This window comes from Nannospalax galili, unplaced genomic scaffold (genome assembly GCF_000622305.1).
Source record: "Nannospalax galili isolate Female #2095 unplaced genomic scaffold, S.galili_v1.0 scaffold136, whole genome shotgun sequence".
In the NCBI taxonomy this organism is placed as follows: Eukaryota; Metazoa; Chordata; class Mammalia; order Rodentia; family Spalacidae; genus Nannospalax; species Nannospalax galili.
Window position 1 is genome coordinate 4,751,040 of NW_008340872.1, and position 24,782 is coordinate 4,775,821.

At 46.1% G+C, this 24,782-nt stretch overlaps 1 protein-coding gene across 1 annotated transcript in view; it reads right to left on the minus strand.

The window, feature by feature from the left end:
• The window catches only part of Hunk (hormonally up-regulated Neu-associated kinase), a 125,982-nt gene extending 106,339 nt beyond the window's left edge, over nt 1-19,643 (minus strand). Inside the window, 1 exon segment of the mRNA XM_008835983.3 lies at nt 18,553-19,643. Coding sequence (XP_008834205.1) covers nt 18,553-18,813 — 261 coding nt within the window. The 5' untranslated portion in view covers nt 18,814-19,643.
• Between the last annotated feature and the right edge of the window lie 5,139 nt (nt 19,644-24,782).

The window sequence follows — 24,782 nt, forward strand, 5'->3', positions numbered from 1 at the left end:
GGTGCTGGGAACTGAACCTGGGTCCTCTGTAAGAGCAGCCAGTACTCTTAACCGCTGAGCCATCTCTCCAGCCTCCATATCTGGTGATTTATACACACACAAAGACATGAACACACACACACAAACACAGACTCAGACATAGACACACAAACATATATACAAACACAGACAGACACAAACACATATACACACACGTACACACTGGCACACAACCACATTCAGACAATACACACGTACACACATATAGGCACACATAGACATACACATACTTAGACACACATACACACAGACATGGGCATGCACATAGATACACACAGACACACATATATACATTCACACATACACACAAACACATGCACACAGACACATCCACATATATAGATAAATGCACACATAAACACACATACACACTCACACATACATGCACATACACATAGATACAAACACATATACATACATATATACACACAGACACACATACATAGACACAGAGACACACATGTACACAATGCACACACACATACATGCATACAGACATACACAGATACATATACATGCATGCACATGGACACACAGAGACAAATGTACACAGATACACATGCAAATATAGAGGTACACTCACACAGATACACATACCTACATGCACACAGAAACACACATACACACCCACACAGGAACACCCACACAGACACATATGCACATACATACCTACACAGACACACACACACACACATGCATGCACAGACACACATATGCATGCACATACATACATACATACACACACACACACACACACACACACACACACAGTACTATGCTGGTCAGCAACGACACTTTGAAATCTGGAAACCACTATTCTCTACCTGATTGGTGGAATGAGCATGTGACATTCAGCAGGCGCCCAGGGGCTAAATCCACTGCTCTAATGACTCCTTATGATAAGAAAGAAATGTGGAAAGAAAGGAAGGGGGGGTGAGAGGGGAGAGGGGAGACAGTGGCTCATCCGAGCACTAAGTAATGAATACAGTGAATTACGTGGGAGCACAATGGCCACATAGCACTTTCCCTCCAGAGGGAAATTCAAGTTTTATTACATCAAATTGGCCTTGAAATTGCAACTAGTGCTCACAAATGTTAGTTTTTAATAGAATCAAATGCCATCCTATGGGAATGACACTTCACAAACCTGCCGCGTTTTCACAACAAGCTTTCTTTATTAGTATTATTAAATGTAAATGTTCAGCTGAGAACTGAGTCAGAGACTGGGGTCTCTAATTAAATTTTTAACCTGGAATAAAGAATGTACTTAGAAAGCCCCATTTCTGCATCAGAGCAGTGGTAAGTCCAGCTGAAAGCCAGATTATGTAAGTGATAACAGTCATCTTTATCCACTTGCTTTGAGGTAAGCAGAAGTAAGATAAAATACGAACGTGGTCAGATCCCACACTCCACAGCAGCTTCCCCTAAGTTTCCCTTCCATGGAGGGCATTTCCTTGTTCCATGGGCCTCTGATGTCCCTTCTCAGGAAGGTGGGGGCTGTGCAATACTTGAGAAAACTGCTCAAGCTCCAGACAGTCTGCATAATAAACTAGGCAAAAGTACAGTTCGGGCAGGAATACCATGTCTGTGTGCACTCTTCTAGGAGTGTGGCAGGAAGGCAGAGCAGAGGTGGAGGTTGAAATTAAGATATAAAAGAAACCAGACTGGACAGCCCTTCCCACCATGGGAGGTAACAGCCTTGCTGTGGGAGCTAACGCTAAAGGACCACGGCTCTGGGCCACTTCCAGCCTCTCTTAATACACACACTGTGTGTCTGCTCCTACCACTACCCACTCATCCTTGTCGACTCCTTATCCCGGGACACAGGAACCTGGAAATCCTGGCAGGTGCCCACCAGCCCACTATATTCACCTGTAACAGGGGGATGGACTGACCAGTGACTTCCAAACACCATCCACTGCGTCACACAAGGCATGTGCTTGAAGCTTCACTATTGATTTTAAAAATTTAAAAAGTAAATACAAATCTCATAGAGTGCTAGCCCTCCAGGGCAAAAGGAAAGTACAGAAGTTAGACTTAACACTGACCTCGGCAGCTCAAAAATCTTACTGGAGTTTTTAGAATCAAAATCTAGACTCCAGCAGATCCGTCAGGCTAGACTCAGCCACCAGTCCCCAGAGGCCAAAGAAACAGAGGACTGTAGGTGAAAAGCAGAGAGAGGAGATTTATTCAATACGATTGTTAGACCCCACACCAGTCACTGACTAGATCACATCGGTCTGTAGTGTGTCTCCCCACCCTCACAGCAGATTCTGCACACAGGCCTCTCCACCTGACCCTGCGACACCCCCTAGTATAGACATGTTAACCTAATGGGACCCTGCTCCCCACTTTTCCTATTTCCTCAAGGTCACATGCTCCTTCCTCAAAACGCAAGACTCCTTTCTCTCTCTCTCTCCTTGCCCCAAGAATCAGACATCAACCGTGTGGCATGGAGACCCCTTCCAATGATATCTGAAGGAAAGGACCCCCATATTCTACCACATAGACCTGAGCTCTGCTTGGAGCTCCCGCCATGCTGTCTGTGCCTGAGCCCCTGCCATCCTGCTGTCTGTCTGACTGTGACATTAATAACACTTGCAAGAAATAAATCCCTTACCCAAATGGACAATCTGCCTCAATGTCCCCCTTTGGACCTAGAATCTGAGAACGTTCAATGGCACTGTGGCTCGGATGGGGTCTTGACTGAAACTGATTGCCATTTGGAGACTTCTACATCTGTGCTCCTGCTTCTCAGCCAACACCAGCCTCTGTTCTAGGGAGTCTCTCAAGTCTTCGGGACACCTGTGGTCTCTGAAACAGCGTAAACTCAACGCTGCATTAGGTGCATTGCCCCTGAGCTTAGGTCAGAACCCCGTTGCTCTAAACCAGTCGACTGGGGGGGTATGTCCGATCTCACCTCAATTTACTGGCTGTAACGCTGGCCCAGGCGGAAGTCAAGGTACTGTAGGAGGACAGTAGCTTCAGCTTGCCTGATTCATTTAGACTGCCTAACAGGTGGGTAGCTTTGATCTCAAAATTCATACAGACCTAGGTAACTTCATCCAGCACAACAGCAAACAGTGAGACTTCCTTTACCAGAAACTTTTTTTGCCTTCAAAACTGCCTTTCTGCCTGCTAATTGTATGCTGCTTTCCAAACCCTGCTACTGAAAACCTGCTCCTCCAAAAAAGCCTCTATCTCCAACTGGCTGGAGGGCAACTTTTCTCTGTAGGAGATAACAGGGCTATCGCCCCTGCACTTTCCTCCCCAGCCAAACCCCTGCTCTGAGCACTTAAGAAGAGTTCCAGTGTCACCTAAACTGTGGTACCAAGTTCTCTTGCCTCTCTCACACTCTGATATTATGTGGTGGCTCCTGGCTGCCACACTCCTTCCTTCCCTCTGAATGATCTTCTGTAAAATCTTCCCATTTCTCACTACTTACACACACACCCAGCATTAACATTCTCCACTTGACCATTCCCCTCTACATGGCTCCCTCCTGGATCCATCTCCAGGGCTATACGCCACCAGGAGACAGACCCTACTTCTCCCAGTGAAAAATCCACCAGGCCTCCACGGACAAATTTTCAGCCCCTCCAAAATAGTGAGTCCATCCCTCCCTCGGTGCTGACTTGTTGCCAAAGTGAAATCATATTCCACTCCAGGTAAGACTAGACCCCACAGAAAGGGTCCCTCGTTCTTTAGAGCCTACACCAACTCACTCCTGAGTTACAAAAAAAAAAAAAAAAAGTGTTAAAACAAAGTAAAGCTTGATGCCCTTGGTTCTTGACAAAGTAACCCCAGAATTGAGCAGGGCATGTCATTGCTAATTCTCGGGGAACCTGATAGTCTACCTTCAATTAATTAGCAGGCTGCTAAACTGCCTGCCTTTGGCCTCCAAAATCCCTTCAGTAGCATCTCTTTCCCTGCCTCTTCCTCCCTGTGGGGGTACACACCTGAGCAACAAAGGGACAATCCACCCACACCTGTCTCCTATCCAGCAACTTTCAGCCACAAGTGGTAAAACCCTTTCAAAAGAAAAAGAATTCTAACTGGCCAGACTGGCTCCTGGCCCCAGCTTTGCTGCAGCAGAATTCTTCCCAGAAGGCTCTCGGCCCAGAAAGCAGCCTTCACTGGATCCTTGGCCCCTCTCAATGGTTAAATGTAATCTCTTCTTTCACTGTGCTGTCATTTTGCTTACGTGCTGAAGCTATTATCTGTGTTCATAAATGTTACATGTATGTAAACTGTCTTTATGTGTCATCCTGTGACTTAAAGAGGAGGAAAAAAAGACCATTGGCCATTGTTAAGGTCGTAGAGCATTACATATCTGATTTTAAGATGTGTGTGTATGAATGCATACGTATGTCTGAGTATGTGTTATGTATATAAGCACTTTAAAGTAAAGAAAGTTTTGCTCAAAGACACAAAGGGACATCTAGAAAACTGCAGACAATATTAATACATTTTAAATATTTTTTTGCATAGTAACTAATTTCTGTGACATAATGTAATTTCCTGAGTTCTCATTTGTTTATTAAGATAGATGACTTATAAAGTGTACTCTTGGTAAAGAAGGTTAAAGAAGGAAAATGTTTTTGGTCAAGATTTTTATATGGGAAAATGTAGAAAACATTATAATTATAACATAATTAATTATAATTCCTACAGTCAAAATTCTATTGCAGAGATAAAATTGATGCCTGAGTCTCTGTTTGCAGCAATAAAGTTTTCTTACATATTAATCTATTCTTAGTAATGTTTAGAAAGACAAGGATTTTATTTTATCATTTTACTAAATGAGATATTTAAAGCCTGTGATTAGACTTCTCCAAATGCTGCCAGTATGTTTTCTCATTAGGTAAGGCCTTCACTTGCTGGGCAGACACTACCTTAACAGCAGCAAAGATTCTGTTACAAAGAACTCCCCCAGCACTCACAGAGATCCGGAGGCAGAGGCAGCTGGATCTCTGTGAGTTCAAGGCCAGCCTGGTCTACATAGTGAGTTCCAGGCCAGCTGGGACTATGGGGAGACCCTTTTTCAAAAAGACAAAAAAAAAAAAGATCCTGTTGAATTACACAGTGATAGTGAAACTTATTTTGCTGGGCAAATAATTAAGTCTATTTATAAATTTGGCCCATTATACAAAATTTCATTGTGCCTATGATTTTCAGTCCTCTAGATGGATAATTAAATAACTATCGCTAATGAACAGTGAGTTTATCACACTTAACTACTGGGAAGTGAAACAACCAGACAATTTCAGTTTCACTATTTGGAGGATAACATCCTCCAGCCTAAAGGGGAAGGACCTACATTCACATTTCTTAAATCCTGCTGTATTTAGAGATTTTAAAAATTTTCCTGTATTATCCCTCAGGGATAAAAATGATGCTAATCTTGATTCTGACTAGATTATAAGATGGTATTTTGTTTTTGAAGTAACTGTTTATTTCCCATAAGAAACATTAATCATCAGTCTTTTCTGTCAAACACTGTAAAACTTTAGTTTAGGACAAGGAATTCAAATCTCTTAATGCTCCCCACCTTGTGAAAATTTTGTTTATGCAAAAGCTCTGCTGCATTCCTGGAACCTAACAGCTGAGGCCTTTGCTCTTCTTCATTTCTTTTGCACAAATTCTTTTAAAACTAGCCAACTTGGAAAGACTGCCAACTCAGCCCTGAGCCAATGTGGAAAAGGCAAAGTACTCTTCTTGCATTAGGAACAAAAACCTATCAAACTTCCTGCTCAGGCCTGCTTACTTACTCTGAATGACACAATACACCCTTGTGCAAAAGTAAAAGTTGCCTTAGCAATTGCTTTCACTCCACATTTTCTTTGTGTAGTATCAGTGGGGGTCCTTGGACCTCAGTTATTTCTAACATTGTCCATACTACCATGTGACTGGAACCAAGTTCTTTTCAAAGTTTTATTTATTTATTTATTTGTTTATTTATTTATTTAGTGTGTGTGTGCGCGCACACACGTACATGTGTGCGTGCCTGCCTGTACTTAAGTGTACCATGTGTGTACAGTGCCTGCAGAGGCCAGAAAAGAGCATCAAATCCCCTGGAACTGGAGTTGCAAAGGTTGTAAGCTGCCGTGTGGGGCTAAGAACTGAACCTGGGTCCTCTGTTAGAGCAGAAAGTGCTCTTAATTGCTGAGTCATCTCTCCAGCCCCCCTAGAACCAAGTTTTTATGTTTAAAAAGATTCAAATATTTTCACTGTATTTATAAAAGTATTTTATGATTGTACAGTCTAATTTGGATTTTAAAAAAATCTAATTTGAAATATCAAAAACTTATTTTAAATCTTCCCAAAGAAACTATTTTGAAGGGGCCTATATTTTACTGTTTTTACATTTTTATTACATTTGTTTACAGGTGTGTGGATGTGCGCTTGTGGAGTCAAAGGACAACTTGGCAGAAGTCAGTTCTCGCCGTCCACCACAGGGATCCTGGAGGTAAAGCTCAGGTTATCAGGCTTGGCAGTAAACACCTTTAACCAACTGAGCCATCTCAAGGCCCAGATACTTGTATTTTAAATCCAAACTCTTAAGAGCCCCAAATAAACCTTTTCCTACTGAGAAAAAAGAAAAACAAAACTGTAATTCCAATCAATTGTTGGAATTATTATTGTTCTAACTTTAACTCCATTTACTGTGGTTAGGGCTAAGTAAACATTTCAATTCACTCTTCTAAGTTAGAATGCCCATTTCCTTCTGCTATCTTTATTTCTTTGAGAAATTTTATTTTTTGTATTTATTTGTCTTATGCGTGTTTTCCCTGCATGTATGTAAGTACACCATGTTCATGCAATGCCTGCAGAGGCTAGAAAAGAACTTTAGAGCCCCTGGAACTGGAGTTACAGATGGTTGTTAGCTACAATGTGGGTAACTGGGAACCAAACCCAGGTCCTCTGCAGGAGCAGCCAGTGCTCTTACTATCCTCTGAGCCATCTCTTCAGCTTGTTTTTAGTCACTTTAATATTAGATACAATACTTCTGTTACACAGAGGACAAGACAAAAAATCAGGCTGGACCGCAAAGACTAACAGATTAATGTGATCCAGGAATTCCTTCTTTTTTTTCTTTTATTTTGAGACAGTCTACCTGCAGCCCCAGCTGGCCTGCAACTAGAACTTTCTATTTAGACCAGGCTGGCCTTGAGCTCACAGAGATCCACCTGCCTCTGCCCACCTCCAACCCCCTACCCCCACCCCCACTCCCACTGCTGGAATTAAAGGCATGTGCCACCATGCCCCGTGGGAATTTCTTCTTTAATGGCTTTGCTAACCACTTCTCTATCCTGGAGACCAAAATCCCTGATTTTTCAGCCCCATCTTCTCTTCATCGGATCAGAGGAATGAATTCTTAGCAGTGGGACATATGGAACCATAGTTAACACGCTTGGCCAACAGGACACTAAAAGTTCCCAAGAAGAGTTACACCTGTGTCTTGACTCCTCTAGGGTGCTGTGCCTGTGTTGTCAGAACTTCAGGAGTGTGGAGGGTTCAGACGTTGCAGGTTCAAAGCCAAAAGTTCTGTCTCTGCCTTTAAAAAGCATAGTCAGTCTATAACCCTTTAAAACAATGGTCACTCTATTACCTTTCTCTGGACGTGACTTTTGTGACCAAATCAAAATTATTTAATGGGATTAAATTTGAGGACACAGGTAAAGTCTACCATTATCCTCTGTTACCTTCCCCACAACCTCATCTAATGAGGTATCTCCTCTGTCATTGACTTCTATTTATCTTCCTCAACTTCTTCTCAACAAATCCAATTCATATTCATTTCAAAACTCCTCATGAACCTCCTGACATACTTGTGATTATTTCTTTAATAATCATTTTGAGTCTTATATCCACAGACCCCTCTCTAATCCACCTGCTAACCCAATTCATGCAGACCACCGCATGGATACTGCTGCCAAAAGTTATATTAGTTTATATCTATACCTAGCTTAGTAGCATATAATTATATTTAATATACATATGTCCACATGCACTATGTATTTGTGTATATATAAATAGACCTTTGTGTGTTTACACATTTGAGTGTGTATATACAGACACACACGATTAGCTCAAGTGGATGGTACTACAGACACAGAAAAGTGTCCCTCGGTCCCCAGGACCACACATGAAGGTTAACTACCCCCAACAAGCAAGCATTCCTGTTATCCCTAGGGCTTTGAGCTTTCCTTCTTCACTGATTCATGGTCTGGTTAGCAGCCTACTTACTAATACCTTCCTTTGGAAACTCTCAGTTAAGACTCCAAACACAGAAGAAGTGTTTGTTGGGTGAATCTGGCTTTGCCATTATCTGAAGGATTTCCCAAAATTTGGATTTCTCTGTGCTAAAAGAGTCCTAGGTGAGCAAGAACACTGATCAAATCAATGAATGAAATAAGTACAGTGCATCTACCACAAAAGACTGCTGCATGCGGAAAATGTATTACGCCTCACAGTACAAAGGACCTGGGCTACCAGCTGGCGGGGGCCACAGTATTCATTCTTTTTCACTTTTATTTTATGTGTATGAGTGTATTGCTGCATACCTGTAAGTGCACCCATGTCGTGCAGTGCCTGCAGAGGTCAGAGGAGTGTGTCTGATCCCCTGGAACTGAAGTTACTGATGGTTGCTAGCCGCCATGTGAGTTCTGGGAATTGAACCCAGGTCCTCTGCAAGAGTAGTCAGTGCTCCTAACCGCTGAGCCATCTCCCCAGCCCCCATAGCATTCATCATTATATTATCTTCATTATACCAATCCCCACTTCGAAATCAAAGAAGGAACGTGCATTCTTTTCTTTTCAGCAGGATGGACTTGAATGGTCATGAAACCCCTGTTCTGGTCCATATAAACAAAGAGTTGCGTGCAGACAGCTCTCGGTGCTCAGTAGACACCCATGCTTCCTGCCTGCTTTCAAGACAAAAAACAGGTAAGCAACACAGGTGCCTCATGGAACAAGAGTGTCCAAAGAGCGGTAGAAGAGTGCCCTGACAGCTTACCAAAGAGCCAGGAAACTGCATAAAAGCAGAGCTCAGGCAGTGGGTGAAAAGGGGCAAGGTAACAGGGAAGGAGACCAGAATTCATCAAATGACTCAGAACAGGCAAGCAGAACCCGCAGGATCATAGAATGTTTTGGCAGGAATTTGGGTTAGAAGACTAATAAACCTACGAAGAAAATTATAGTCAAAGAGACAGACTCCAAGCCTACATATATCTCCATGGGAGACATCCAAAAAAGAAATGTATGTTTGCAAATAGCGACTTCTGTCATCTGCTGCAGTGTTGGTTCATTTTCTCAGGAAAAGTTGAGGGTCCACTAACAGTCCTAAGACTAAGACTATGTGTCTGCTTCTGGTTGATGCCAGCACTCTGATAAAGCAGTCTACCTTAACGAATTCCTACTGAAAATACGGAGTGCCGAGCCAAAACCCACTCAGCAGCAGGCGTGCCGGGCAGCAGGGAGGGAGAGCCACAGAAGAAACTGCTGGATCCGCAGCCTGCCAACCTGTACATTACCACTCAGAAGGCTGTCCCCATATACTGCTCTGTGTTGATGGTCCTGGGGGATGGAATTAATGTCCATTGAGCCCAGACAGGCACTAACAACAGATCAAAGTACGATTTCACCAAAGTCTAACTTGGTGAGACCAATGAGTTTATTGGGCTTTCTCTTACAGAGCATGCGTGAGGGGTTACCTACAGGAACACAGGTGACGCCCAAAACAGATGCATCACTATAAAGTCACACTTTGCCAGGGATGGAAACCTCATGAATGCTGCATCATGAGGTCCCACTTTTAATTAACCTTTTCCTTTGTTTATACTCCAGCTTCTCCCAAGACCACTTGTAGCTGGGGGAGGGAGTGAAGATCAATGGCTGGAATCTGACTCCTGACTCAGTCTTCCTCCATCTACTAGGGAGTGTTAATAGCTCTATTACCAGTTACCACAGACTTGGCTACCCCCTAGTGTTCCACTCTAGTTGCCATGGCTACTGGGGCAAAGTTCCAAATGGCACCTTGTTGTGCCCAGAGGAAAAAATGCCACATAACACCTGGGAAGATCAAAATGTTCCTCACCCATCACAAACTCTTCAGTGAGCATCTTGTTTGTGTCAGGGCCTCTTGTAGAGACAGAACTGTGGTCCATCCCCTCCCCATGGGGTTTATAATATAGTGGGGAGGCAAACTCCTAACACATAGCAAGTGTTAATAGGCTGAGAACTCTCTCCTAGGTTTGAAGGAGTAGCAGGTGGAAAGGAAAAGCAACCCACCTCAGTAATCCAGATTGACCTTTATTAGTCAATGAGGGTGACCACTGACCAGGACAGTCTGCAGTAGCCACACTGGCCAAACAGCAGGGGAGCTTAAGTTCCTTTCTGTATATAAATAAGAGTCATGGGGGTTGGGTAGAGATAGCTGTAAATGATTTAGGGCTTGCTTTTTCCTTTTTCTGATAAGTGTCTCCTGTCTGTCTCCTGTCTCTGGGAAGGACTTGTTTGCAAAGCAGGACCTGTTTGTGGAGTAGAGATTGCTTTATGATTGGGGTTTATGGGGGGGTCCCAGATGGACTTGTTTGCAGAGCAACAATTGCTTTGTGATTTGGGGTTTATGGGGGGAGGTCTCCTTTTATCACGGATGATGTAAGAATGCACCCCTCCCACATTCATAAATGAGAGGCCTAACCCTCTCTACACCTCAGAATGTGACCTTATTTGGAGACAAGGTCTTTACAGGTATTATCAAATTAAGGTGGGGTCATTAGGGTGGGTGCTGACCTAGTGTGACTGCTGCCTGCAAAGACAGGAAAGTTGGACAGAGATAGAAGCACAAACAGAGAAGGCAACGTGGAGGCACAGTGAGAAACCAAGGAGAAAGGTCAGGGACAAAGTTCCTCACAGTTTTCCTCACAGCTCTCACCACCCTGACCTTCAACTCCTAGGCTCCAGAACTCCTCTTCCCTCCCCTCTAGTCCCTGGGAGCATATTCATCTTGTTCCCAAGGTCATCCCACCAGGAAATCACCCCTAACACAATACAATGATCTAAGATGGTATGGTAGATTGAACTATGTCCCTCACACCGAGAAACCTTCAAGTCCTAACCCCCTAGTACCTGTCAATGTGATCTAATTTGCAAATGGGGGTCTTCCTAGATGCAATCAAGTTAAAAAGACACAAACCTGTCTTAGGGTAGACTGTAATCCAATGATGGGTGCCTTTACAGGAGAAGACTCAGCAGGAAGATGTACAGAGGAGGGAAGACTGTGGAAAGGGAGACAGATTGACACACCACAGCCGCAAGCACCAGACACGGGACACGGCTCTGCCCATGCCTTCATTTAGGGGTCTGGCCTCTAGGAATGTGAGAAAAGACATTTCTGTTGTTTAAGCTTCCCAATCTGTGGTAAATTTGTTATAGCCACCTTACCAAACAAATAGAGAATGTCCAAGAGGAAACCTACTTGGGGGGATCCCTCTGCTGACTCAATGCAGGTAAGAATGCCAGCAAGGTAATGTCACTTGCATCTGAGGAGGAAATGTACAGCAGACCCTGAATACACCAGCAGATACAATGCCACAGGGCAGGTACTTATGAGAAGAAAACGAGACAGCTCTCTAGGGATTGTCAGACATCACCTTATGTGTGTGGTATCCAGACCCTAAGTTTCTACCCTGGCCTGCTTGTTATCTTCAGGCAGAATAGAAAGACAGGGAAAAATCAAGGGGACCTAGAAAGGAATCCCTCCCAGGAGTCTGGCTGAAGCCTCTAACCAGCTGAAAGTCAAGAGTTCCTTGTACAACTAAACTAACATTTGCTGCAAAGGTTGCACACACAGAGACAATACTCCTTCTATATAAAGACATTTTAAATAAGAACATTAAAGTAGCAGTGAACCACACTTAAGGTTTAAGCCTCTCTGGCTCTCCTCCTTTCCCAGCTGTAAACCTGCAATGTTGTAGGAATCTCACAAGAAACCATGTCTAGAGTAAAAAATATGTCTTTTTTTTTTTTAAGCAACTCTTTCAGATGTAACTTGAGAACCACAAAAATTATATACATGGCTATTGCCAAGACACTACTAAGTATGACTCTCCCTTGAGGAGCCCACACCCACACCTGAATGTGTACTAGCCTCATGCTTAAATCTATGTCCAAATTTCTTCTGTGTTTATGTAATGGGTGTGGTGTGTGCATATGTGTGTACAGGTGTATGTGTACATGTGTTCAGGTTCATGTGGAAGACATTCATGTTGAATGTTTCCCTGTTGTACACCAATTTATTGTGGCAGTCTTCCTAACCCTGAGCTCACCTCTTTGGCTGGTCTGGCTAACCAGCTTGCTCTGGGAACACCCTGTCTCTGCTCCCCACTTGCTGGGAATACAGGTAGGCCATCATGCCCACCTGGCTTTTGTGTAGGTTCTGGGGAACCTAAACTCTAGTCCTCACATTGGCACAGCAAGCATTTAGGTAAGTGCCTTCCCCTGCTGAGCCAGTTTACCAGCCCTAAAATCTTCTCTTTTTTAAAAAATTTATTTATTTTTATTTTATGTATATGAGTGTTATGTCTGTAATGTGTGTAAGTGCACCTGTGTCATACAGTAGCCTCAGAGGACAGAAGAGGGCGTCAGAGCTGCTGGAACTGAAGTTAGAGATGGTTGTTGGCCACCACGTGGGTGTGGAATTCAAACTCGGATCTTCTGCAAGAACAGCCAGTGCTTTTAACTGCTGAGCCATCTCTCCAGCCCCCTAAAATCTTTCTTAATAAACTCCAACTCCCCTTCTCACTGGATCATCCAGAAATTCTTTTCTACACTTAAGTCAAGAATCACAGCTTCACCAAAGAAGTCTCTGAAAGAACTCCACAGGCTGCTGTAGGGAGCAGTGTGGAGCTGTGTCTCTGAGCTGTGTCCCACCACTACAGGCAACCTTACCATTCAGCAGCACTCTCAGGGAGCTGGAAATTCAATCCAGGTCAGCATTTGGATGTGGCCAGAGAGAGTCACAGAAGATGAGGCTGAAGTAGCTCCTTTGGTAGAGTGCTTGCTGAGCATATAGGAAGCCCTAGGTTTGAGCCCCAACACTGAATAAACTGGGGGAGAAGGGGATACATGCCTATAATCCTAGCCTTCCATCTGTGGAGAGCAGGGGATCAACAGTTCAAGGTCACCTTCCTCAGCTACATAAGGAGTCTGAGGCCAGTGGATACATGAGACCCTATCTCAAAAATTAACAAGATATAATAAAACAAGCCTCATTGATTGGGGTGCAGTTAGGCAGCAGAACAAGTCTCTGGCTTGCTGTGAATAATCAAGAGTATATAATCCCAGTATAAATGATACATCATGTCCAAACCACCTTCCAGGGAGAACACCCAATCTGCCCATCTCTTGGGGTAGATGTGGCTGTCGCTTCCCACCCTTTCAGGGAAGGTAACCACTGTGCTGGATGACTGCCACACTCCCCCAGGAACAGCCAGAATCATGCAGACATCTACAGTCCTGCAGACCTTTGTCAGATTAGTATGTACTGCTGGGACTCAACACCTACAGAGAAAATACAGGGTTGTGCTCCACATTGTGGGCACTGTCTGCACGATGGTGCTGACTCACAGTACCCTTTGAAGTCCTTGGGACCCGTATCAATGGACACTACGAAGCAAACCCTACATGCCAATTTCCATCATTCCCCAAGTACTTCAAAAAGATAAGGCAGGGCAGGAAGTTCAAAAGAATGTGCCCACAACTGTGCCACCTGCAATCTGGAAATTATAGGACACACAGGGCAGGTGCCTCTGCAAATGCCTCCTTCCTGCCACGAAGTCCCTGCCGAGGAGTAATAGGAATTTCCAGTTCTCTAAGCATTTCTTGTTCCTCAGAGCTATTAGCCTGAAATTTTGAGCACTTAAAAAGGAATACAGGATTTAGCACCTGTTTGTTTCAGAAATACTTGCTAAAAACAGATCTGCCAAAAGGCCACCTCTAAAATTAGTCATATTTCCTGCTCCGCAGAACATAGTAAAGAGTAATTTTAGTAACTTCTTCCCTCCAGGTATCTGGCACTGTTGCGTTCTGTGCGTGATTACTGGCAACTTACTAACCAGGCAAGTCTTATTTTTAGCCCCAGAATAGCTCTAATGAAAGTGATAAATGAGATTTTAAAAAAAGACACCAAAGGTTAGAAGAAGATATTTAAACGTCTTAACTGATCATTTAATGTACTCAACTTTGTCTCTATCACAGAAGGCAGTGGTGGCACCAGCTAGCTCGCCTGCTGTAACATGCCTGCAAAGTTACAGTATAACTTGCCTACGAAGCCAGCGCTGCACCTGAGTACACTGGAACTTTGCTCCAACAATTTCCTCAGCTATATTTCACCTGTTTTAAAATGCAGTGATAACTTCTCCTGAACCCGAGACTCTTTTGTATCTATCAAGAGTCAATCTCGGAGGCTTGGGAGACGGCTCAGCAATTAACAGAGGGTACTGCTCTTGCAGAAGGCTGGAGTTCAGTTCCCAGCACCCATGTCAGACACAACCTCTTATAACTCCAGCTCTGTCCTCTGTGAGCCCCTGCACTCACATACACATACCCACACAGATACATACACATACGCATAATTAAAACTAAGTCTTAAAAAAAACACTCCTGGGCAACAAGCAGGGTCTCCCGGACTCAAAGACCTTGATTCAAACTCCAGCCCGACAACACTGTTCTCTGTGTCAAGCCATAGCAAGTGACACTTTTCAGAATCTAACACCCGGATAATTTTTTCTAATCCAAACATTACTTCAGCAGTGACTGAGGACACAGTAATTAAGAATTTCAGATGGGGCTGGAGAGATGGCTCAGTTGTTAAAAGCACTGACTGCTCTTGCAGAGGACAGGGGTTTGATTCCCAGCATCCACTTGGCAGGTAACAACCTTTTCTAACTCCAGTTTCAAGGGATCTGACACCCTCTTCTGACCTCCTTGGGCACTGCATGGGCATGGATTTGATCAAAACGCCTTATATGCATGCATGAAATTCTCAATAAATTATTTATTTAAAAAAATAGTAAAAATAAAATTTAAAAAGAATTTCACCTGATAAAGTGAATATTTATTTTTGAAGCCAGGTTTACAGAACTTGCCTTCACTCAAAGTCAAAATAGAGCAAAATGAGGTCTCAGCCCAAAACCAACGTTTGTTTTCAGGTTGGTAAAGGGGCCATCTATCTAGATTCGAATTACTCCCAAACAAACAGCTTCAGAGGCCACTCAGGTAAAGCTCTGTCCTGCCCTGCAGGGTAGCAACAGGAGCTGCCAGATAAGATAGGACTGAACCCAAAATCAAAGTGGGGGAAAAGGGGCTCTTTTGTCATCTAGACTCAGCCAGGTATTCCCAGAAAACCCTGGAGGATTTTACTGAAAGCACTTTGGAAATGTGCACCACATCAAAACACAACACAACCCCTACCACCACACCACCCTGAATGCCTTTAACTAGCAAGACTCTGGATTTGGGCACAAATCAACCAAAACAAAATACACACTGTGATCACAGCAGCTCTGAAACAGACAAAACTTGATGTGGTACATCCTCATTTTCCCAATCACCATTCTGTGTTGTATGAACTGATTTCCCCAAATAAGTCCTACTCAGATTGGGTTGAGGAGGACATACCTATTTCTCACTATAGTATTTGTAACTTTATTAAAAACAAAAGTCTGTATCCACTAAAAAGGAAAAGGAAAAAGCGTTCTAACTAAAGTATGTATCCCCAGATAGGATTAACAGAGGGGGTGCTTTAGTGGGGGAGATGGCCTTTCACACCTGATTCCCTTCCGTTTTATGAAGACCCCACCCCCTGAATCTTACAGCTCACCTTTTTTCAAAGAACTTAGCTAGCAAATAGCCTAAAGTTCCCTCCACCTTCCTTTAGAATGGGACTGGGGGGCACTCATTAACTCACTGACCCCAAGCAGAGTCATGAACACACACACACACACACACACACACACACACACACACACACACTTTAATCTCTACAATCTGCTAAACCCCACATCTATTAGTTAAGCATTAAAGGTTTTCCCCTGGAGAGATAAATGTCATGAATGACAGCATTGTTTCTTTAGAGCTGGCAATAGAAGGGGCTAAACTAACTGCAGATTTTTTTCCTGATGCTCTGCAGTCCCTAGAGCACTGATCCTCCCCAACAGAGAGCACAGCAGGGAGAATCAATATTGCAACATAAACATCCCTCCCTGGCCTCTATCTCTCCATCAAGAACTAGGGTCTTCAACTAGATCAAATCAATTGGTCCAGGGATATAATTTTGCATCCAATGAATATCGCCTCTCTTTGCAAAGATGAACTGAGAGCTATCATTTAAGAAAAATGGGAGAGGGGCTGGGGAGATGACTCAGTGGTTAAGAGCACTGGCTGCTCTTCCAGACGACCCAGGTTTGGGTTGCCACCACCCACATGGTGGCTAACAACATTTGGTAACTTCAGTTCCAATCCAATGCCCTTTTCTGGCCTCTAGTAGTTACATGCACACAGGCAAAACTCTTAAAACACATAAAATAATTCATTAATTTTAAAAATATGGGAGGGAAAGGGACTCCTCATCTGGACCCCAGTTGGGAAGCAATTGTTTATATTTCAGGAGTTCCCCCAGTAGAGAGACAAGGCAGGGTTCAAGAACTGAAGCACTGGGGGTAGGGGGAAGGGTAGTGGACTGAGCTCTGACTACATCCCCAGGCAATTTATTCAAGGCCAAAAGCTTTTATGCTGTGGAGCAAAACTGCAGTAGGGAGGGGCTGAGGAGCCCAAAGGAAAGAAGGCAAGAAGCTCAGAGACACTATGAGCAACAGGGTAGAAGAAAGAAGAGTCCTTGCCACTGTGGCCAGCACAAAGACTCGCCTCTTTAGAGAGGAACTATGCATGGTTGTGCTGAATCCTATAGGTTACAAGTGAAAATAAACATCATCTGCTATCCGTTTCCATTGGGATAGGAGAAGCGAGCTTACTGATTCACTCGGCATCCAAGTGCCAGGAACAGACCCTGTGTAAGGCAGGCAGCCCACAGCACACCTGGGAGTCAAGTGATGCTTACTTACTCCTATTGGACTAGCATGAGGTTTAAAGTTTGTTCTTTGAAAAGCTAAAGTGAGTTCATATTGAACGCTCCCTTTCCACATGGAAATTCAGGCAAGAGGCACTTTTCAAAAATGACTCAGTCTAACCCTGCTTACCCAATACAAAGAGGCACGCCACTTGGAACAGTTACAGATATAGAGAACAAATCTCAAGGGTGATGGAGCTCAGTGCTCAAATATGAGTCTGTAGGACAATGTGGGGGAACCAGGAAGTAAACTAAAAGTACCAGGAGGCCAGGAAAAGGACAGTGGACACCCTGGCCCTGATACTAGAATTTTCACCATTTATCACTGTAACTCTGCCAGGGCTGGGCACAGGAACCCAGGGCAGCAGGTGCCAGAGCTTTTGGCTGCTAGGACCCCCTAAGTCCCCTTCCTCCTTGAAAAAGGGGTTACTTCTCCTTAAGGGTGAACCATGACCAGCCTGCGGGGAGTACTGTGTCTATGGAAAGACCCTAGCTTGGCAGTCTGGAGCAATCCCCTGTCTGGGGCCATGCAGCCTCAAAAGTAAGTCAAGCCTTTAGATCTCACAGATCTAAGTTACACCTGAGATCTGCCTACACCTGGCCTGGCAAGAGTTCACACCCTCCAACTTCTAATTAGGACAAAGAGGTGTCCCTCCAGGTGTGGGGGTGTGGGGTGGGGGACCTTCCCTTTCCCCTTTGAGAAGACCTCTAAATCCAGGATGGATCTGTGTACCTGCTAAAGGTGGGGTCTTCATCACATCTCCCGCCCAGGGTGGGAGAGAATGAAGGGGTTCAGGAGAGGTGTGAGAGGGGTCGAGTGACAGCAGGATGCACGAGTGGCAGGGGTAGCTAGATGGAGACCAGAACCCACTGCAGCAAGATCCCCACCCCCAATCCCCTAGCCCACAGGTGGTGAGGGTAGCTCTAGGGGCTCAACTCTCTTCCATGTCCTCCCCAGAGCCCAGGAAAGAATGGAACTGAACGCAACCTCAAAGACTTCACTCCTGCCCCATGTCCCAGACACAGGGCTCACCCCTTCTGGCCTCTCCAACATCCTCAGCACCCCCTCAAAGAGAGCAGCCCCAACCACTCCCTGCACGGTGTCCGCCAGGCGGCGCCCTTCCAAAATCAAAAAGGCTGTGCGGGATAGCTTGGCGGGTACGTCTGTCCCGCGTCCCCGGCCCAACGAACCCGACCCCTGATCCTCCATCAGTGGGTGCGTAAAGACCCGCCGCGAGAGCCTAAGCGCGCGTTTGGCTGGACCAGGTTGGAAAGCCAGGCGGAGTGCTCGCGGGACAGTGCTCTCCGCAGGTCCTCCAGCCTCAGCAGGGATCCTGCACCCCCCCACCCCCTAGCTCGGCCGGTGCAGCCCCGGGACTCACCTTCTCCCCGGTGAGCACGTGCAGCCCCTCGCGCACCTTCGCGAAGGAGCCCTCGCCCAGTTTCCTGCTGCCGATGAGGTAGTTGCCCACGCGCTTGTGGTGCTGGAAGTCGCGGAGCCGCTCGCGGGACACGCCGCTCACCCAGGCAGGCAGGAAACTTCCCTCGCAGGCCGCCGCGGGCCTGGCCGCGTCCTCCGCTCCTCCATCTCCCCCGGGCGCCGCGGGCTCGCCCAGCAGCCCGTCCCCCGCTGCCGCCGGCATCGCGCCCGTCAGCGGCCCGCGAGGCTCCCGCGCTCGCCTCTGCTGCTGCTGCTCCTCCTCCTCCCGGGGCTGCGCGGGCTCCTCCCGCCGCCGCCCTGGACCCGGCTCCGCCCGACCCGGGTCTCCGCGCTCACGCCCCCCGCCGCACCGAGCGCAGACAATAGCGGCCGCCGGGGCGAGCGGGGACCCGCCCCCAAGAAGTTGGTCCTGGGAGGTTCGGACCCCCAGATCGCGTCCGCGGTCCCGTCCCGGGGCCTGCTCGGGTGCGCGGGAGGCTGCGCCGGCCCTTGAAGGGAGCGGTGGGGCCGCAGGGTCCCCGATCCTCAGCGGTGTGCCCCGGGGAGGCGCGCGTGGCGGGCTGCAGGCGCCCTCTGGAAGGCCGCAGAAGAAAGCCCCATTCAGTTTGAATTTGCGGAAATTTAATCCGCTCGCGGGCGGCGGGGACAGACTCGAGCTCCACTCGGCAGCCCGTGCACTTTCAAATCCCTTGTAGCCCCTCCTTCCTTCCCCGCGCGCAACAGCAAACTCGACCCTCGCCGGAGAGGGGAGGGAGCGGCGGAGTGGGCGGAGGAGCCACCTGAGCGCCAGACAGGGGCACCCTGCGCGGCCTCGCAGGCGCGCGCTCCCAGACCGCCCAAGGCGGCCGCCTTCCGTGGCGTGGATCGCGCTGGTTCTGGGCTTGAGCTTCCTAGACCTTTCAGGAGTGTATTCCCTCACCAGCCGCGCCCACCTGGGACGCCGGGAAGAGAGGGAACAGCTCTCGACCCACCACCCTCCCCTTAAACTGTGTAGGGGAATTGGGTGTCTAGCCCAGAGCCTGGCACACAGTAGATGCCCAGCTCAAACCTGGACCTTGGATGGATGGATGGATGGATGGATGGATGGATGGATGGATGGATGGATGGATGGATGGATGGATGGATGGATGGATGGATGGATGGATGGATGGAGACCCGGCTGTGTGCTGGGACTAACACGCAGACCCGGTTGCAGGGTTGGAAGACCAGCAGCTGTCGCGCACAGTTTCAGTAGCGGCAGCAGCGTAGGAACCAGGGCGTTTGCTGCCGGTGCGTGTACCTTTGCACCCTCTCAGCTTTCCACAGCTTAGATGCCAGCGGTGGCTGCAGGGTGAGCTGGACCGGCGCTTATGCTGCCTTTAGGATGCTTTTGTTCTGCGACCGCTGTGACTGTACTCTTCTTGCATAGACAATTATATCTGTTCTGAGATACCGACCCTCTCCAGGATCCCCAACAATCTTCCTGCACCGAAAATGAAGAATCCTCAGAGGGAAACTCGAAAGGGGAGGCGGGGAAGCCTTTCCAAAATGCTACCTGTTGAGGTGCCCGTGTCTAATGTAAATTTAACCTCTGCCCACACATCGTCTGAGCTCAAAGGGAGGATTCAGTCCTAACAAAGTTCCCTTCATTGTTTACCCCTCTGTAAACAGGTATGACATCATCGATCTACATCAGTGCTTTGAGATGGGGGCAGGATACAGCTGTCATTCAGCCAGTCTGGGGCCTGGGGCGGGGGTCGGCGGGGGACTCCCTGATCCGTCTGAAAAGTAACCCGAAAAATGCCAGGTTTCAAATTAAAAATGTTATTTTGAATATGCTATTGTGAAGCACTCATGCTTTCAAGTCTCCTGTGTGCTTGTTATGGCTGAGTCTGTTGTTTATCTTCTGCTCCTGGCTCACTGTTCTGCCTTTCCCAAATTAAAGACGAGATGTTTGCGTTTGTTTTCTTGCTATAAAAGCTCATCAAATGCGTTTGTGTTTCAAACTCAGTAATCACATTTTTTAAGAAGACTGTAGCATGGGAGAGAAACCAGGACCAACAGGTGCCAACAGAAGCACCAGTCAACAGGTGTTTGATATGTGGAGAAGATGGCACTCACTGGGGGTGAATCTTTCAAGGGGAAAGGTTTTTAAGTTTCCCAATGTTGCATTAATTTAATTTTAGGAAACTAGCTCTTTATGAAAGTTTAAAGATTTGTTATTGCAGTTTAAGGAAAGCCCCAGAGAATACTGTCAAAGTATCTTTGGGGGGTGGGACCACTTCACAAGTGGTGGAATATATTTATAATGAAATAGAGACTTTCTTTCCTTTTAATGCTTTAATTATCCTCCCAGAGTAGAGGTCAGGAAAGAGGTAGAGAGAAAATCGAGGCCCATTAAATCTTCAATCCTGCTGCCTGGATCTGATTCAAGTTCACTGCTAATTCCATCAACTGGGATGCATGCCAAAGAGAAGTTCAAATCCTACTCCTAACTGGGTGCAGTAACTGGTTTTTGAGCTATAGTCTGATCTCTGACATGGCCTTGCTTAGTAAGGAATGACTCCAAAAATTCCATTCCATAAGACAAATTAGCACACAAAACATCGTACCACCCTCACCCTAGGTGTACAGGAAATATCTGGTTGGGTAGCAGTCACCCATCCTTAAAGATTCTCTACTATCCCCCCCCCAAACTTGTAGGGTTCCTCTGGGTACTACAAGTAAGCTATCTTCTCCTTTCGCTTTCTTAACTCCACACATTCACCTATGTCATGATCACTTCCAAACTGCTAGTTCCAACCTCTTTTCACCTAGCCTAAGTGTTGCCTATCAGGGGAAGTCTTTCCCAACCAATGAGCTACAAGAATCTACTGACCCTCCCCCTTCCCTGCCCCCTCCACATTCTTCTCACTACATGGTATTTGACTTTACATTCATTCCTCATTCCTCTTTTGTCTTGCATGGTACTTGTTAGGGTTGTTCGCCTGTTTTAGAATCAGTGATGACAGGTGTCCATGTCTGGTTTTATTTTTATTTGTCCTATAGTGCCTAGTAGTGTCTGAGCAGCAGACCCGGTTAGCAAATATTGTTAACTGAATAAATGAAGGTAATCAGTCATTGATTCTCAAGTGAAGTCTTCTTGCTTTAGGACAACAAGACCCCATCTGCCCTTAGGGAGACCTTACTAATGACTTTGTGAACACAGTTTTAATTACATTGTTTGTTGCCTTTGGAGAATAGACAGATTTAATCATTTGTCAAAGAAGGGCCATTCTCAAACTTGGATGAGTTAACTCTTTCAAGAGTGTCGCCAGTCACAAGTGGGCAGGAGAGCTTGGAAAAGCTGTTTCAGTTGACTTGGTCCAGCTGCTTCTTCTTTCCCTTCCCTTTCTCGTCCTTCCATATGGCAGAGAGACTGTGTGCTCCCACAGAACACCAGCTATGAGACCCCACTGGAAGCAGTCAGAGACAATTAGAAATAATCAGCCTGGCACAGCCAGGAAATGAGAGTTGGCCAGAAGGGGTTAGGCTGGCAAGGGCGACCTGGGAGCTGGAGAAGAAAGCAAAGAAATGGCAGGGGGCACGAAGCAGCTGGCTGGAAGACTTCCTAAGAACTCCTGCCTTCATTCTCCCCGAGCAAAGCATCCAGTAAACAACAGACTCTGGACTTGAACCATGTCCCCAGAAGTCCATGGCCTCCATGATTCCTGTCACACACCCAGTTGTTAGATATGCTCAGTGCAAACACTGAGGAAGAAGGGGTTCCTCAGTCATAAAGTCTGGTGTACACAGGTAGCCTAGTATATTGGGGAACACGCTGTCACTCAACCCCACAATGATGATTTCTCAAAACTGAATAGTGACAACTCACCTCCCTGGGCCTCAGCAACCTTAACATGTAAGACAGCATGTGACTCAGTCCCTGGCATGTTACAAACTTGTACATTTTAGCTCACTCCTTCCCTAAGTGTTACCACAACCCCAAGAGAAGTCAGTCAAGAAGGCCCAGCCAGTTCACAAAAAAACCGTCCTTGTTATCAATGAATCACAAGCCTGACCTCCAGGTTGGACCCCATTCCTAAATGGCATGTCCTATGGCCAATCTTTTTCCATCTCACTAGACTGTCTAGTGGGGTGTCACACTGCATCTGGGGCCAGTATTCATACGTGCTGCTCCTATATCTTTTCCTAGGCTTCTTCCAAGTTCACTCAAATATTGAGAGGCAGTCTTTTGCATCTTGGCCTTCCTAGCCCTCATATCTAATCCATCAGATAATCCTTTAGTCTCTGCTTTAAACCCTGACCCATCTGTGACCACTTATGGCTTTCACCTCTATTACTTTAATTGAGCCGCCATCCTCTCTCCCTAGCTGGGGTCCCTTGCTTCTACCCCAAGCCAAAACTGTCTCTTTAAGATGAAACTCCAGTGCCGGAGAGATGACTCAGTGATTAAGAGCACTTGCTGCTCTTCTAGAGGACCAGGGGTTCAATTCCCAGTACCCACACTGGGCAGATCTGACACCCTCTTGTGACCTCTGTGGGCATGTGCACAATCATAGTGCACATACAAAACAAGCAGGCATACACACATACACATAAATCTTTTTTTAATATTTTATTTATTACTTTTATTTTATGTGTATGAGTGTATTGCCTGTATGTATGTGAGTGCACCTGTGTCGTGCAATGCCATGGTGGTCAGAAGAGGGCATCAGATTCCCCTGGAACTGGAGTTAAGGAGGGTTCGTAGCTGCCATGTGGATGCTGGGAACCGAACCTGGGTTCTCTGCAAGGGCAGTCAGTGCTCTTAACCACTGTGCCATCTCTCCAGCCCCATAAATTTTTTTTTTGATGGGACTCAGCTCATATCACTTCCTGCTCCCTACACTGTTCAGGGAACTCTCAGAAAGGATGCCTCAGATGCCTCATCCTGGTGGCCCCTCCTTCTTCCCATGCCAGCCATCCCACCTGTTCCTCCAGCAACATACCAAGTACTACCCTCCTTCAGAGCCTTTGACCTCGCTTTTCCCTCTACATCTCAGTCAGCTACAGTTTCAATTACAAACCACCTGGGGTGGGTGGCTCAAACAAATATTTTTTTCTTGTAGTTCCAATGATTGGGAAATCCAAGACTTAGGCACCAAGAGAGAGATTTACCATGATAAACTGACATGCTCCATAATGGAAACTGAGAAGTCTGAGATCAAAGTACCAGCTGATTCAGCTCCTGGTGAGGACTGCCTCCTCACCACATCCTTACCTAATACATTGAGGGGTCCCACGTTGGCCTCTTTTTAGTAGGTCACTAATTCATTCTTGAAGGCCCCACCCTCATGACCTCAACTAAACCTAATCACTGCTCAAAGAGCTCATCTCCAAATACTATCACATGAAGGGGAGTAAAAGCTTCAGCATATGAACTTGGAGTAGAGGAATAGAAATATTTGGTCCATAACATTGGCAGCAACACATCTCTACACCTTCCGAAGTTCCTTGCCTTATTCAGGGCTCTGCTCTCTCAAACAGAAATTGGCAGGCTATTTCAGTTTCTTACTGACTACTCTGTCCCCAGCCCCTTCTCAATTTTCTTCATTGTTTTTCATTATTCACTAACAGAAAAGTACTCACCACTGCCCCTGTGTTCCCTGTCTGTCCCTGTGGAATATAAGGTCCATGAAGCCAGGAAGTGCCCTGCCCACCCATGTCTTCCTGGCATGTTGCAGATGCCCAGCAATCTGGAGCTTCATCTCATCTTGACAGCTTGATCTATCTGTATAGGAGAGGAGGGTAGCTCTGGGCTTTGGACGGATATGGCACCTAAAATGTGATGGGATGTAGATAGTGATACACTACCCTCCCCCCGCCATGCCACATCACAACTGCTTCTCCTGACATTCTAGAAAAAAAAAGTGCATTCTTAACCTAAGATGCTAGTGTTTGCCTTCAAGGAAACCTGCACTCTTACCATGCTTGTGCCTGCCTCAGGAAGGAAAGTATATCCTCCACCTCTACTAGCAGGGGATGAAGGACCTTAGGACTCTGAATTCCAGATAGAGGTTACTGAGAAGCAATGACATTTGAAATAATTCATGTGGATGACACTACCATCCACAAGCCTCTTGCATAGGTTTTTCATGTGGAAGTGTGTCCCATCTCACATCAGTACCATGTCATCCCTATCCCTATGGC